Source organism: Bos javanicus, chromosome 22 (assembly GCF_032452875.1).
Source record: "Bos javanicus breed banteng chromosome 22, ARS-OSU_banteng_1.0, whole genome shotgun sequence".
Lineage (NCBI taxonomy): Eukaryota > Metazoa > Chordata > Mammalia > Artiodactyla > Bovidae > Bos > Bos javanicus.
The window spans coordinates 17,437,976-17,454,267 of NC_083889.1; the positions used below are offsets into that span (position 1 = coordinate 17,437,976).

At 46.4% G+C, this 16,292-nt stretch overlaps 1 protein-coding gene across 5 annotated transcripts in view; it reads left to right on the forward strand.

Moving 5' to 3' along the window:
* The window catches only part of SRGAP3 (SLIT-ROBO Rho GTPase activating protein 3), a 246,679-nt gene that overhangs the window by 109,181 nt on the left and 121,206 nt on the right, over nt 1-16,292 (forward strand). For all 5 annotated transcript variants that reach the window (XR_009732455.1, XM_061396335.1, XM_061396333.1 and 2 more), the window contains exon 2: nt 11,557-11,749. Coding sequence is in view for 4 of the 5 variants with exons in the window: in XM_061396335.1 (XP_061252319.1) it covers nt 11,557-11,749 (193 nt within the window). In the remaining variant the exon portion in view is untranslated. The remainder of the gene's footprint in view (nt 1-11,556; nt 11,750-16,292) is intronic.

Here is a 16,292-nt window from a genome sequence, read left to right on the forward strand (position 1 = left end):
AATTAGGGGGCTAGACCAATTATTGTTTCCTGAAGTGAGGGATGAGCACCACTGATGGTGTGTATATATAGGATAATTTTAGGTGGTTCACAGAGACAGAATTAAATAGCATTGACTCACACAAGTAGATACTTATTTTTTTTAATTCTCCATCAACCCCTCTTAAGGAGAAAATTGCTGTTAGGTGCTAGTGTGTCTTTAACACTTCCTCTAATACTTACCAAACTCTTTACAAAAACAAATAAACAAACAAACCAAAAAAACCCACTTGTCTCAGCTACAGACTCTAGGTAGACTTTAATAACATTATTTTATGGTCATTGTATTTATTTTTACAGTTACCTTCCCTTAATGGAGAGTGACTCAGGTTTTTCCATTTATGGCAATATTGTAAAGTATTCCATGTAAAAAGTGAGGTGATGTAGAGAAATATATTTTTAAAAATACAGGATAGAGGGGTTTTTAGAGAATGGGAAATGTGGGAGTGACTCTGAACTTTGAGAAGCACTTAGATGTTTCCAGGGGTCCCTAGTTCTCTGACTTCTGGATTCTAGGAGCAGGGTAGGATTGGAAACATAAAGGAAAATGCCCTTGGTCAGAGGATGCAGCTGGAAATTCAGGAATTAATGATTCCTGATCTTTTCCCATTTGAATGCAGCTGATCTTTCAAGGACCATTGAGCAGCAAAGCTATGAATATTAACCTCGTGCTGAAAATTGATCACGTCCCATTTTAACTCACAGCTTCTGGTAGGAGGAGCCATGGCCTTATTCTGACCATTCTTTGCTTTTCACTGAACATCTGGAAAGCGGGTAGGCAACTTGTCTGACTTCTTTTTGAGAAGGAATGGCTGCTATTTGGACACGGCCCAGATGCTGTAGGGAAACCCCCTCTCCCACCCACTTGGCTTTGAACTCTGCTTGAGAGACCTGGTTTAACAATCGAGGTAGGGATGCTTACAATGCTGCAGAGCTGGGTCTGTGCTTTGGATCACAGTGGGGAGTGGCAGTCTCATCTCTCATCTTGTCAACCATGATTGTAATTCCTTAGTTTGGAACCGGATAATTTCCTCTTAGAGGAAGATTTTCCTGGTTGACAAATAGCATGGTCATCACCATCATTAAATAATTCTTTTTTTTTTTTTCCAAAACATTAGCCCATGTACTGTGCTTTCTTTCTGGGGGAGGGTCTGGTGATGAGAAGCAGAGAGGGAAATGCCAGTCACTTCACCCAGCTCCTTTCCAGCATATGTGTTTTCTCACCCCCCAGTAAGCTGGGAACATACATAATTTGTTTCAAGGAGGCCTTGAGTCAAAGTGATTTGATCATCTATTCTAAGCCTGGCCTTCACTACCCTGAGTAACTGTGAGATGGATAAAGACAGAGTATCAAAGCTTGACTGACTTGGAATAGTACATATAGTAAGTGCCCAGGAGTCCACTGTGGCTCAGATGGTAAAGAATCTGCATGCAATTTCGGAGACCTGGGTTCGATCCCTGGGTTGGGAGGATCGCCTGGAGAAGGAAATGGCAGCCCACTCCAGTATTCTTGCCTGGAGAATTCCATGGACAGAGGAGCCTGGCTGGCCACAGTCCATGGGGTCGCAAAGAATACACACAGGCACCCAGGAAACATCTCTGGCAAGTGATACATGATTTAGAGCTTAATGATTAGGTGAAATTAGGCAAATCACTTCACCTCTCTGTGCCTCAGTCTCCTTTTTTGCAAAAGGGAATAACAGTAGTAGGGACTTCTTCCTACGGCTGTAGCATAATATTCACTGCTTTGCTTAAACAAGGAGACAATTTGTGGGAAGCACTAAGCAGTCATTTTCTGCCGTTTTTTCCTTCCAGAATTTTGCAGATGGGAAAGCCAAGGCCCAGAGAGGCTAACTGATTTGCTGACGTTCACACAGCTATCAAGCTTCAAGGCCAGGCTCTGAACTCAGCAAGTCTGATCCTAGACTCAGCTCTTGGCACCGCATCACCCAGTGGCCCATTTATCGGGGCTGAGGCAGCGATAAGATTTGAGAAACAATCCCATTCTGGGTCTGATCCCTTGTGTGGGTGGGGAGCAGAGCTAGCCGCTGGCAACGCCTAGCAGGGTCAGGCCAGAGGGGTTTGAATCCTGTGATTCCCACAGGTCCTTTACCTTCTCGTGGGCCTCAATTTCCTGTAAAATGGTGTGATAGCCACCCGCTCCCTGCCGCCCACTTCTGTGGTCAGAAGTGATGAAGGATGCGAAAGGGCCTGGTCAAAGTTAATCAGGGACGGACTGATGTCAGTGGTAGGGGTCCTAGGCAATATGAGAGATAATTTAATAGAAGGTGCTGTGAGCCTGGTGGAGTCTGCAGACAGGAGCTTGCTTCCTTAGAGGGGAGGCGGGCTCTGCTGGGCCGCGCGCGCGGCCGGCGGTGGTTGCCGGGGAAACGGCGCGGCGCCGCTTCTGGCCTGGCAGCCAGTGCGCTCCACCCCTACCCGCCGAGCGTGGACCGGGCGCCCTCTGGGTTTCGGGGCCCCACGACGAGGTGCCTTTTTAGGTACACGAGGCTGGGAGACCCGGCTAGGGTGCAGGGCCCGCGCCGGGGCCGTGGAGCTTTCGATGCCGGACTCAGAGAAGGAAAGAACCGTGGGCCCAGGCTGGCAAGGAGGCGGGGAAGGAGGGGGGAACCCAGCGCCAAGAGGCGGAAGGATGATTCTCTGGGCTGTCGCAGGGCGATGCACAATCCTTGAGGGCCTGTGGACAGAGGGCGCGGCCTGGGCCTGAGAGTCAGCTAGCTCTGCTCACTCTGCGCGGCTGCAGCGGCAGTGACGCCCCCTTCTTGCCATTTATTGCCTACACGCTAGGTACCAGGCACAGGGTACCAGGCACAGGGAGCCTCATGTGCACACCACCTGTCGCCCTTTTGACAAACCCACCAGGAAGGTATTGTTATTCCCAATTTTATAAACAAGAAAAGAGACTCAGATAGCCAAAGAGACTTATACAAAGTGGAGAAAACCAGGTTTGGAACCCAGGCTGGCTCTCCCCAAAGCATATAGGCTGTTTCCTTCCTGCTGTGTCCTGCCACCTCTCAGTGGAGGCTGTTTGCAGAGGGTCTTCTAGGCGTCTGGCACATCCCACACGTTATTGCTAGTTTGATCTTTGCAGCAGCTCTGCGGGATATCTGTAGTTACCTGCCTTTTACAGACTGGAAAACAGCTCAGAGAAAATGACTTGTCTGCCCAAGACCTCACAGTGGCCTCTGGCAGAGACCACATTCCACCTCATGAGAGCAGCTGGGCTGCAGGCTCTGCCGTGTCCATCATCTCTGCCACGCTGCCTCTCGTTAGGCGGGAGGAGGCTGGCAGTGGATCCCTCAGGATGCTGTGCGCTGGGCTGGCAGCAGTGAGCATGCATCTCCATCTTGCTGTTCTGCGGGCCTCGCGGGCCCCATTACACTGCTCTAGCTGGAGGGGTTGAGCGTAAAATCTGAGTAATAAAACATGGATGTCACTCTTGCCTTAGGTCTTTATTCCACCTGAGAAGATGAGAAATGGCCACAGAAAGCAATAATAATAAATGAGAATCATAGCTAACCGTTATTGAGCCTCTCATACAGCACTATCCAGTCGAATTATCTGCAGTGATGAAAGTAGTCTGTAGTGTCCAATATAGTAGCCATGCTTTTGAGCACTGGAAATGTGGCAAGTGCAACTGAGGAATGAATTTTTTATTTTGATCAAATTTAAAGAGCCACGTGTGGCTAGTAGCCACTGGGTGCAGTGCTAATGTATATGAAGCGCTATATGAAAAACTTTCTCCTTGATCACTTATCAACACTTACGACCACAATCTGAGGTATATTATTAACATCCCCATTTTTACAGGGGGAAATGAGACTCTGAGAAATGAGGAAGTTCCCAAGTCCACCAGCTAAGTATGTTGCAGGGCCAGGATTTGAACTGATGTTTCCTTCCACCACAGGAGGGCCTGCGGTCAAGGTCAGTTTGCAGTGGGGGACATGGTGACAGCCAGAACCAATGAGAATGGCACTGAGATGACAGATGCAGTGTGGGGTGGAGACTGGAGATGGAGTGGTACACCATCTGTGAAAGGGAAGGCATGGAGAACCCTGGGAAAAGCACCTTAAACTGGAGACTGAGTCATCTTGGTTCCTGTCTGCCCCGTTCTCTGGATTTGAGCCCTGGCTCTGCCACTTTCTGGGTGACCCTAGGTACTCACACCCCCTCCTTGAGTCTCAATTGTTCATCCATAAAGTAGGAATGAGAACAGTGCCAGACTCAGGCAGGATTGTGCAGTTGTGTAACATACCATTCTCCTTGTTCGCTCCTGAAATTTCATCCTGAGGAAGATAACACCAGCTGCCTCTGTGGACCAGAGGGACACACACTCACTGGATCTTGATTTTTAGGATGGATACAGACTGTGAAAGTGGGGCCTTGCTGCCCCAGGGAGTGTCAGAAAACGTACCACATTCTCAGGACAGGGTGCAAGGATGAGAATTGAGTGGGGCCTGCTCTTATGGTCATTCTCTGGCCCCTCCCTCTAGCCCAGGAGAGCCCTCCCCGGGCTAGGGACAGAGGCCTCTGGGGACAAGTTATTGGCATTCTTAATTTCTAACTGGTCAGACCTGTTAACCAGCGCTGCAGGATCTGTATCACATTTCTGGCTTTGACTGACTTTCTTTGCTCTCCTTTTTATTGTGGAAAGTTTCAAACATTACAAAAAGTAGAGAGAATAGTATAAGAAGCCTCTTCCCCATGTTCTGCACCACAACTAAACTTCTCCAATCAACTCAAAGCCAATCATGTTTTTTTTGGTTTGTTTGTTTTTAATCCATAGTATGACCACTCCCTGGTCCCCCATCAAGGTTATTTTGAAGTAAATCCCAGCATGTCAGCTTTCTAATTGTGCCGGTGACCCTCTCATAAATTTCTGGTGGGAGTGCAAGTTGATGAAATTTCAGGGAAGGGCACTTTTGCAGTCTCAGAATACCAAGACCAATCACTGCCTTTTGATCTGGCACTGCTAGGTGGAGAATTCATCACACAGATCACATCTCTGCATGTGTGCAAAGTGAGGCTTGTATATGGCTGTTTATTCCAGCACTTTTTATGGTGGTAAATGATCGCAAACAACCTGAAGGTCCAGGAAAGGGGGCTGGATAAAAAAAATTAACATTTGGAATATAGAATATGGAATTCTATAGTGCTTTAAAAGGAATGTGAAAATTCTTTATAAAATTACATGGACTGATTTTCCCAATGTATTGTGTGTGTGCATGCGTGTTTTGTTTTTGGTTTTTTTTGACTGTTCCATGCATGCAGACTCTTAGTTCCCCAATCAGAGATTGAACCTGTGCTCCCTGCATTAGGAGCACAGAGTCTTAGCCACCAGGCCACCTGGGAAGTCTCCAACTCCCCCTGCCCTGAAGTATTCTTTAAAAGAAAAAAAGTACAGGACACTGTGAATGTCATGCTATAATATGTATAAAAACAGGGAAGATAATATTTTTCAAATATGCCATTATTTCTAGAAACATGAATTTGGAAACTTGGTTACCTTGCTAGAGAGGGACCAGGTGGCTGGTGAACAAGGGTGGGAGAATTTTCTCTTTATACCCTTTCTAATTTTGGAATTTTGTCCTAATTTTAAAAACTAGAATTCTCCCTTTTTTCTATAAACCTAAAACTGCTGTTAAATTTAGTCTTGTTGTTGTTCAGTCACTAAGCCATGTCTGACTCTGCAGCTCCATGGATGGCAGCACGCCAGGCTTCCCTGTCCTTCACTGTCTCTTGGAGTTTGCTCAGATTTATGTCCATTGAGTCAGTGATGCTGTCTAGCCATCACATTCTCTGCTGCCCCCTTCTCCTTTTGCCTTCAACCTTTCCCAGCATCAGTCTTTTCCAGTGAGTTGGCCCTTCACACCAAAGTATTGGAGCGTCTGCTTATTTGTTAACAAAAAGGGATTTATCCAGATGAAGTGAGGATGACTTGTGAAAGTCACTCAGTCGTGTCTGACTCTTTGAGACCCCATGGACTATACAGTCTGTGGAATTCTCCAGGCCAGAATACTGGAGTCAGTAGCCTTTCCCTTCTCCAGGGGATCATCCCAACCCAGGGATCAAACCCAGGTCTCTTGCATTGCAGGCGGATTCTTTACCAGCTGAGCCACAAGGCAAGTCTTATGACTTATGTTCACACGAAAACTTGCCCCAAATATTCATAATTTCCAAAAGGTGAATGTATAAAGAAACCATGAATATTATTACAGATAATGGAATATTATTCAGCAATAAAAAGAAATGAGCTATCAAGCCATGAAAAAAAGCCATGAAAAGACATGGAAGAACTCTAAGTGCATATTACTAAGTAAAAGAAGCCAGTTTTAAAAGCCTACATAATGAACGATTCCAACTACATGACATTCAGAAAAAGACCGAACCACAGTGATAGTAAAACAAACAAAAAAGAGTAGTTGTTAGGAGTTGGGGCAAGGAGGGAGGGAAGGGTCAGTAGGTGGAGCACAGGGGATTTTTAGGGCAGAGCCTTGAGAATGGGCTATCCTGTATATTTCAGGCTTTAGGCATTATTAAATTAACTTAATAAACTTGTGATTAACTTGTAGCAAAAGCAATAGAAGACAAAGGTTAAAGTAAAAGAGACAGATGCAGTATGGAGACAGATTTGTTCTCTCCTATTACTCCATGGAGAGTGACACAGGGAGAGCTGTGCTTCAGGAGAACTTCTCTGGGCCTCACGCCTCTGTAAAACCAGGAGGCTGTGCCAGGAGTCAGGGCGGTCACCTGCAGCTCTAAAAGTTCTGATATCAAGGCCTTTCCCAGCTCTCTAAGCCCCTTCTCCTCCCTGCCCAACCCCTTTTATTTTTCCGCTACTCTGCTGTGATGAGATTGGAACCATTCCTGGGGGGACCGTCTTCTGAATGAAGTCTATGCCTTGCAAGCAGTTGTTTTATTTATTTATTTTTCTCTCTCTTTGAAATCTCCGATGAGAAAAGCCAAATCTGTGCTGGCGCTGAGGAGGAGCAACTTGGAAGGGAGTTAGAAATAAGGAGATGGGTAATCAGATCCCAGCAGGTTCCACAGCACCGGCAGACAGGCAGCAGTCTGGCTCCTGCCAGGGCGTTTCCTGTGAGAGAGGCTTGACTGTGAGCTGTCCAAGCTGCTCCAGGCTCCAGCTGGTTATGTGAACTGAGGGAGGTTTCTCTGCTCCTTCCAAATTGTCTCCTGTCAGCGAAGTGTGATTTATGAGATTTTCCTCATAAATAGGAGAACATTGGCTCCTGATAATGCCCTGTAATGGAGGAAGGGAGTGGCTGCTGCATTTTTGATAAATACTATCTCTTTAGCCCACCATCTTGTTACAAAATGGATACAAGAAATTGAATACAGATGGATTAAAGTCTTGAAAGAAAATAATATGGCCTAATTTTAGTGAGGTGTCTAGAGGGTCATTGCTCTCAACTGAGGACCTAGGCTTGATTCCTAGCTTAATTGCCACACACCAGCTGTTATGACCAGAGGCTACTTATTTCTGAGCACCCACTTTAGAGGGGATATTATACAGGTTATGTGAGATAAATATCCAGAGAATTCAACATCAGGCATGGAACACATGGTGTGCTCTGTAAGTACTCATGATTATTATTATTAAGGTTATTTTGAATCCCAAATAGTAGATGGTCTAAAAGTAATTTTTAAAATATTTAGAAAACATTTTTATAACTGTGTATTAATATGGCAGGGCTCGCACTTGTGATGGCATCTCAATCCAGTTTAACAAGTAAGCCATATCAAGGAGTGCCTGTGTAGACTGTTAGCGTTAATAGAGCAAAATGTGACCTTGGACAAGTTCCTGATTAGTTTCCACAGAGTCTTGGTTTCTTCAGCTATAAAAGTGAGTACTGCTAATAATGTCCATGTCTGGTATGGGGATCGTATATGCATGGCGTGTGTGAATGTGTGTGGTGTGTGTTTGGGATGTGGTGTGTTAGTGGTGTGGGTATGTGGTATGCGTGTGTGAATGTGTGTGGTGGTTGTGGTGATTGTGTGGTATGTGTGGTATTTGTGCAGTGTGTGAGTTTCTGTGGTACAAGGATGCAGTGTGTGTCTGGTATGTGCATGTGTGGTAAGTGTGTGTGATGTGTGTAAATGTGAGGTCATATGGCATGTGAATGTGATGTGTGCATGGTATGTGGGTGTCTGTGGTGTGTATGTGTGTGTATGTGTATGTGTGTTGGGTGAGATTCCTGTAATCACAACATTTGATGTCCTTGGGTAAAAGGACTTCGGTAAAGGTAAATAGGGATTTGCTATATAGATATTGATATTTGTGCTGGGAGAATCCACTGTCAGAGCTTAAATTTCTTTTGAGGAGCTAATATGACTTGCGTCCACGAGAGAATTAAAAGAAAACAGCACAAGGCTCTCCGAGACTAATTGCAAGTACCCTGGGAGTTCAGAGTAGGGTCATGAGGGCTGAGCCAACCAGGACTTCCTGGGAGGAGCAGTGCTTGGCCTCTAAAACACTGGTTTTAAAACTTCTTTGCTTGCCTACCCTCTACATGAACTTTGGGGGGGAAAAAATCTCTTTTGCCTCACACATTTTAACTTGACATCTGAAATGTTTACCAGAAATTTAAACAGTTACGAAGGATATCATTTCTGCCATATTGTACATATTGACCTTGTAGAATAAAATTACTCTACCCTCTTAACTGTATCAAATGCAAACTAAATAACAGCAATTTTTAGTTTGCCTTTTTATTGATGTGTCACTTATGTATAGTAGAATGCTCAGATCTTAGTGTGCAGCTGTTAATTTTTACCAGATCCAGGTGTAATGGTCTATTTCCAGTATTCCAGAATGCAGCCTTGCACCGTCTCTCAGTCACTACCCCCAAAGGTGATCATTTCTCTGAACTCAGTCACCATAAGTTATTTTTTGCATATCTAATTTTTTTCCTTGCTTCTTTCCATCAGCATGGTAGCAGTAGATCATTTTTTTCCCTTATCATTTGGTATTCCATTGAATGAATATCTCACATTTAAAAAATCTTATCTATTCCTTGCATAAATTCACTTTACCATTAATATTTTAAGACTGACAAGCATTTTGAAATAAATTGCCCCTTTGAAAAAAAATCTTATGTACTCTTAATGGACATTTTGGGTTGTTTCTAATATTTAGCTATAAAGCTGTGAGTATTTTCCATATTTTGGGGGTAGACATAAACACTGATTTCTTCTGAATATGATCTATGGGTGGAATTGCATGGTGACTGGGGGCAGGAGGAGAAGGGGACAACAGAGGATGAGATGGCTGGATGGCATCACCGACTTGATGGACATGAGTTTGAGTAAACTCTAGGAGTTGGTGATGGACAGGGAGGCCTGGCGTGCTGCGATTCATGGGGTCGCAAAGAGTCGGACACGACTGAGCGACTGAACTGAACTGAAGATAAATACCACAAAATATTTGTATCCACCACCACTCACCAAAAATTACCTGTGCAAGTCAGAAATTTTATAGTTATATTGTTCCTATCTTTACCTTCTTGAACTCATAATTCCCTTCTACTTCCTTCACAGAATTTTACATAATATGTTTTCATGCTTGAACTTTTTTTATTGATTTCTCTTTTCTTTTTGTCCAAAATATGTATGTAAATTGAAACGGACATTAAAAAATTTGCTTTGACCATAAAACACTAAGTATCTTTATTTCATATTGATTTATCATTCAGTTCATCAAAATAATATCAGTGTTTTATAATTTGATAAATACTTAATAAAAATAAAAAGTAAGACAGAATGGGAAGTGCTTCTCAGAATGAGATGGATGGGATGGCTTTAAGGTGCATAAGGACCATCCAGGGATCTCGTTAAAATGCAGATTGTGATTCAGAACGTCTGGGTTGGGACCTAAGGTTTCTAATAAGTCTATGGCTGTTGTTTCTAAGACTAAGACTTCTGTCTGCATCAACAAGAGGAAAACGGGAGTGCAAAGGGAGTTAAAGACAGACTTTCTCCAGGTATAGTCAGGACTGACCAAGGGCTGTGTTTCTAATAAGGCTGTGGAAGATGCTGATGCTGCTGGTCTATGGACCACACTTTGTGTAGCAAGGGTTTATGGTCCCTAGATTAAAGAAGATTTGCTAGCACCAACGTTTTTAACTGTTCTCTACCTTGACTCTGAGAAATTGTGCCATAATCAGATTCTGAATAAGGGAGAAGATGGTCTTCTGCAAATAGAGAGGATGGTTGTGAAGAGGCAGGTGGAACGGAGAGATGCCGAGGCACATTCTCAGGCCAAGGAAGAACGGGAATGGAAGTAGGCTCTCAGACCCATGCCTTTGTAACAGTTCCTGCCATGCACCCCCTGGCAAGGCCTCCAGTGCCCCAGAGTAGCGCTGCACGCTCTGAAGACCCCTTTTCCAAAGGATGCTAAGATGGTACTGGCCACCTTTTCAGACAGGAGGCCCGTTTCTACAATACGATTGGACATCTCAGGGACTGATTTGAAGGAATAGCGAGTTCACTGGGGGGAGATACAGAGAAGTTTGGAGTCAGATAGTGGGTGGCCTTGAATTCCGTGCTAAGGAGTTGGACTTAATACTCAGCCAGAGGAGGGCCTTGGGGAGTTTTGAGCAGGGAGCTGGTGTGAGCACAGTGTGGAGAGACTAATCTGCTGGGCAGCCTGTGGGATGGTAGGGAAGAGGTTATTTTGTGGTGATGGCAGCAGTGATGAAACCACTGGGATCCGGTTGTGATTTTTATCTCGAGCCCCTGCTTGTGAACTTTTGCCCTGGGTGCACAGAGCTGGGTTGCTCCATCAGGATTTCCTGAAGCCTGGGCTACATTCTCTGGTGGTACCTGAGATGGTGATGCATGGAAGCTCAAGGTGACTGAGAGAGGAAAACACACATGCCATTAAATAACCCTGAAACCTGAGGGTGAATAGCATCCCTTCAGCCCTCGCTCTGTCCTGACTACACCTGGAGGAAGTCTGTCTTTAACTCCCCTCCCACTCCCATTTTCCTCTTGTTGATGGGGACTCAGAAGTTTAGGCATAGGGCATTTGGTAAGCAATAGTCTCTGGAGAGAATTTTAACAAAATTTTTGCTTTTGTTGAATCAAGTTTCTGTGTACCAAAACGGCAAGTGGTTCTAGTTTTACCCTTGCCATAATGACATTAAACTGTATGTTTTAGGTAAGTTGTTTTCAGTAAGAAAAGTGAGTGAATTTACTAGATCATGTGGAAGAAATAATAATGCACGTGATGTGTGGGTATGGCAAAAATCGTGGTGGTGACATGCAGTGATTCAACTTTGGCAAACATTGGGTTACATTGTGGCAAAACCTGGCGTTTGCTCAATTGTCCTGCCAGTGCCTGGAGAGGCTCTGGGTGGCGGGTGGTGTGGAGGGGGCTGCTGGCATCGCAATGCCTGGACCACTGGCGGTGGGTGGGCCAGGCGGGTCCCCCTGCTGTCCCCACCACCACCTCACAGCCCGCTCCTGCTTCTGCCCACAGAGATCCGCACGCAGCTGGTGGAGCAGTTCAAGTGCTTGGAGCAGCAGTCGGAGTCGAGGCTGCAGCTGCTCCAGGACCTCCAGGAGTTTTTCCGCCGGAAAGCAGAGATCGAGCTTGAGTATTCCCGCAGCCTGGAGAAGCTGGCCGAGCGCTTCTCCTCCAAGATCCGCAGCTCCCGGGAGCACCAGTTCAAGTGAGAAGGGGCTAGGGGTCTGGGGCGGTGGGAGGCAATGCTGGGAGGGGAAGCAGCAAGGAAATCAGGACTCCCTGGGGGCAGATGGTGGGCTTTTAAGGCCCAGGGTCTGCAGGTGACTTTCATCTCCAGCCCTCAGTCTTCCTTGGTGTAAAGTGAGGGTAGAAATAGTTGCTACCCATAACGATGCTGAAAGGAATACACGATGGACCAAGAGAAGCACTTGTCACAGACAGGAAGTGCTCAATAAATGGTTCTGTTGTTATTATGCCACCAAGCACCAGGCTCTGCCTCCATCTGGGCCCAGGTGCCAGCCCATCGCCTTTCAGGACATCTTGACTATACCCAGTTCTCTTTTATCTGGGGGTCAGCCAGCCCATGTCTGCATTCCTTCAGCACAGTGGCCTCAGAATTGCTTCTCTTTGGAATAGATGCTCAAAGTATTCCTCTTCCTTCCTCCCCTGAAGGATGGTGCCAGGCTTAGTTGCTTATTTATATACACATACCCTCCAGGTCCTAATTTCTCACACCCCAAGCTCGGATTTTGAGGCAGGAGGGAGGCTTGATCCTCTTAGGCACATCCCTGGCTGAGTCCTCAAGCTGTAAATGCCCCCTAGCTCAGGACCGTGAGGAGCCAGCAGCCAAGTGCAGATAGAAGCCATGACCTTACCAGGTTGCGCCCCGCCCCCCATCTGTTACCCCCTCGGCCATGCTCCTTGGAGGTCTCCATCCTCTGTGAGTCATCTCTCCAGTGAATGGCCCTCAACCCCGTGAGACCAGAGACTTGGTCCATCCTGTCTCTTTCCTCTGGGTTCAATCTCTTTTTTTCCCTCTACATAGGTTTAAATTGTGGTAAACTACACATAACATAAAGTTTACCTACCACCTTAAATATTTTAAAATATACAAGTATGTGGCATTAAGTCCATCCACACTGTTGTGTAATCATCACCCCCATCCTTCCCCAGAACTCATCTTACTAATGTGAAACTCTGCACTCCGTGAACAATGCCTCATTTCCCTTCCCCACCCCCATCCTGGAACTCACCCTTCTGCTCTCTGTCTCTATGAATCTGACTGCTCTAGGGACCTCAGATATGTGAAGCATACAGTATTTGTCCCTTTGTGACTGTGGCTTATTCCACTTTGCATAATGTCCTCAAGGCTCACCCATGTTGTCACATGTCAGAATGTCCTTCCTTTTTGAGAGTGAATGACATTCTGTTGTGTGTATAGACTACACTTTGTTTAGTGGCGTCCACCTTTCTCTCTCTGTGTTTTGCATTCTACTCTGGCCAGGGAGCGCTCTTCCTTCAAACTCCCCTCAACATCTCCTTACCTGGTGCCTCAGCATTTTGAGCTCTCAACTTTTGTGCCTTCTTCTCTTGACATTTGGGGAGAAAAAATGCCTTATTAAAGGGCAAAAATTTATTACATGTTTGCAAATACCATGCATGTTTTCCCACCCAATCACATCTATTCAAACTTTCATTGCAGGAGGATACTTCTGTTAATAACTTCTTCCCAGGCACTGTCTGGGCCCTTTCATACATAATCTCATTTTTCTGATGTTTTGGAGGAAGCATGTACTTTTTAAAATTTTAAGATAAAAGTAAAACACTTTTTGTTACAAATGCAGAAAAGTAGAAGAAAAAAATCACTCGCCTGCCATTCAGAAGCTCATGTTTTGGTTCCTTTTCATGACTGTCTTTTAGTAACAACAACAACAGTGATTTATTGAGCACATTAACTGAGCACTTGCTTTGAGTCGGATCAGTATCCCATCTTAGAGATGACAGAAAGGCTTGTACAAACATGTCTGTGGGCCAGTTATTGGGAAGTGACAAATTTGAACCTTCACTCTCATTCTGCCTCCTTGGCCTGAGATGAGAAAGGCCTGGGTGTGGTCTGAGAGCAGCCATGGACTCTGAACACTTGGCTAACCACTTGGCTAAAACCACAGACTCAGACACATGTACAGAAACCCACATCTCTGGCTGGGCTGTCACGGGAGCCATTCAGGCTGCGTGGTTGGGCTAGAGCTCAGCTTCTGCCCCTCTCCTTCCTCTTGATTTGGATTCAGCTCCCTTTTCCTGTGCTCAGTGTGGACACGGGGGAGCGAGGCACTGGGGGAGCATGTGCAGGGGTACCCTGTTCCTTCGCATTGCCGGTAATGAGCTCAGTCAGCCCCTCATGGCTTCATTAACTGAGGCCACCAGACAGAATGGGAGCCCCAGCTGGCAGTCGGGCCCAGCAGGCTGCTGGACACACCATGAAAGTCTAATTAGGGTGTGGCCAGGTCAGTGCAGCTGCTGTGGGCCCTCAGCACCAGGCTGATGTATCCGCAGAGTTCCCCCCATGGCTTTTGGAAGTGCGAGTCTCCAGGGGATGCCTGGATTTGCGCTCTGACCCCAGGGCCAACCAGCCTGACCTCTGGCTGCCTCTTCTTTGGAGCTCAGTGCACAAGGTCTGGACTGTGCTCTGAGTCCTTCATCCTGGCTGTCCAGAGAAGCCTTGTCCTGCCATCTTTTAGGCCCTTTATTAAGAAGGTCCACCTATCTGCCAGGTAGCCTCTCAGGGTGAGGGGGACAGTGCCCAGGCCCAGGTCTGGTCATTTTATTCCCACTGCACAGTCCATTTGGGCTCCTATAACAAAGTATTCTGGACTGGGTGGCTTGTAAACAGCAATGGTTTTCTCACGGTTTTGGAGGCCAGAAGCTGGAGATCAGGGTGTCAGTGGCGGGATGGTGAGCTCCCTCCTGTGGCTTGTGGATGCCGATCCTCCTTGTGTCCTCATGGAGTGGAGGATAGAGAGGAAGCAAGCTCTAGAGAGTCTTTTGAGAGCACTGATCCCATCATGAGGGCTCCCTTCTTCCCCCATGACCTAATTTAATCCTTCGTATCTGCTAAAGGCCCTACCTCCTAACACCGTCACATTGAGGGTAGAGTTCAACATGTGATGTGTAGAGGAATACAGACACTCAGTCCATAACAAGAACTCATGTCTCTTGACGCCAAGTCTAGTGTTCCTACTTTGCTCCGTGGGTTCTGTCTTTCTAAGGCCCTAGCTGCTTCCTCTCCACCTGGGCAGTAGAACAATTTCCAGCTCCCCAGGGAATGCCCAAGAGGAATCTGGGCTAGACTCACCCAGGCTGAGTTCCATGTGGCAACCCCGTTCAAGGAAAAGCTCAGCCTATGGCCCTGAGGGCTCACCTGCGGCAGGTTGAACTTTCAGAAAACAATACCATCACGTGTGTCTTCTTCCACCATCACATATTTCTGTTCTAACATATCTTTTTCAAAGCACTCTGACTTCTGTACTCTCATAATCCTCATCATAACCCAGGGTATAGTGAGGGAGTCATTGGTTTTATCTCAAACCATCTGAGCACCAGGCAAGCTAAGTGGGATGTTACAAAGATAAACCGTGAGCTTCTGAGTGAGAAAACCCAGGGCTCCTGACTTTCAGCTCAGGCTTCTCTCTCCAAGAAGTCACATGGGTGTATATCAAGCATCTTTTGTTTTCCTGGAGCATGCTTCTTGCTGAAGACACAAGCATGAACGACCCCTCTTCTTTCTCTCTTATGAGTACACAGCTTGGGCACTGTCCATAGGTGATGTGGTTGGGGCAGACACCCAGTCCCTGTGGCCCTGCTCTTTGAACCCTGCCATCTGCTTGCTCTTCAGGCCTAGTGTTTAGGTGTCACTTCCTCTGCAAAGCTTCCATGAGTCTGACCTGGTGCCCTCCTGTGTGTGTCCACGATATTCTGCACTTGTTGATTTGCTTATTCAGCCAGTATTTACTGAGTACCCACCAATGCCCGGTGCTGGCTTACAATGGCAAACAAGACAGACTTGATTCCTGCCTTGGTGGGATTTACCATCTTGTGGAGGAGTGAGATGTGGCATCAAACATATGCAAATAAATGAAAGACAGTGTGCCACCAAATGATTGCTAGGACGGAATGATTGCTGGAGTCCAGGTTGGCAGGTCTAAGACAGCTCCCTTCACCTTTCCTGGCACTTTGGTGAAGACAGCTATATGCTGGGCTCAGCTGGGCTGCTACCCTCTCCACATGGGGTCAGAGTCCCACTTCAATCATGGGAGCTCAGGGTCCTGAGGGGGCAGTGGGAGAGCTGCAGTCTCCTTGAACACCCACCTCCATCCCCTGCCCAGATTCTGTTGATCAAAGTGGTCTGAGCTCCAGCTCAGCTTCAAGAGGAGGGAGAACAAAGGCTTGCTTTCACTGGAGGACCATAAGAGGATTTGCAGCCCCCTTGGATCCTCCACACTGAGCTAGAACGACAGTCAGGGAAGGCTGCTGGAGGAAGTGGCGTTTAAGCAGAAACGTGAGCTGAGGGTTGAGAAGAAGCAGCCGTGAGGACAGTGTGAAAGGAAGAGAGGCCAGTGGTTCTGGAACTGTGATGAGGGAAGCCATAGCCACTGAGGCATCCGCAGTAGGGAGTAGCATGATCTGATTTCCATTTTTAAAAGGTCACCCTGGATTGGAGGGGGCAAGAGTGATGCTGAGGAGACCAGTAG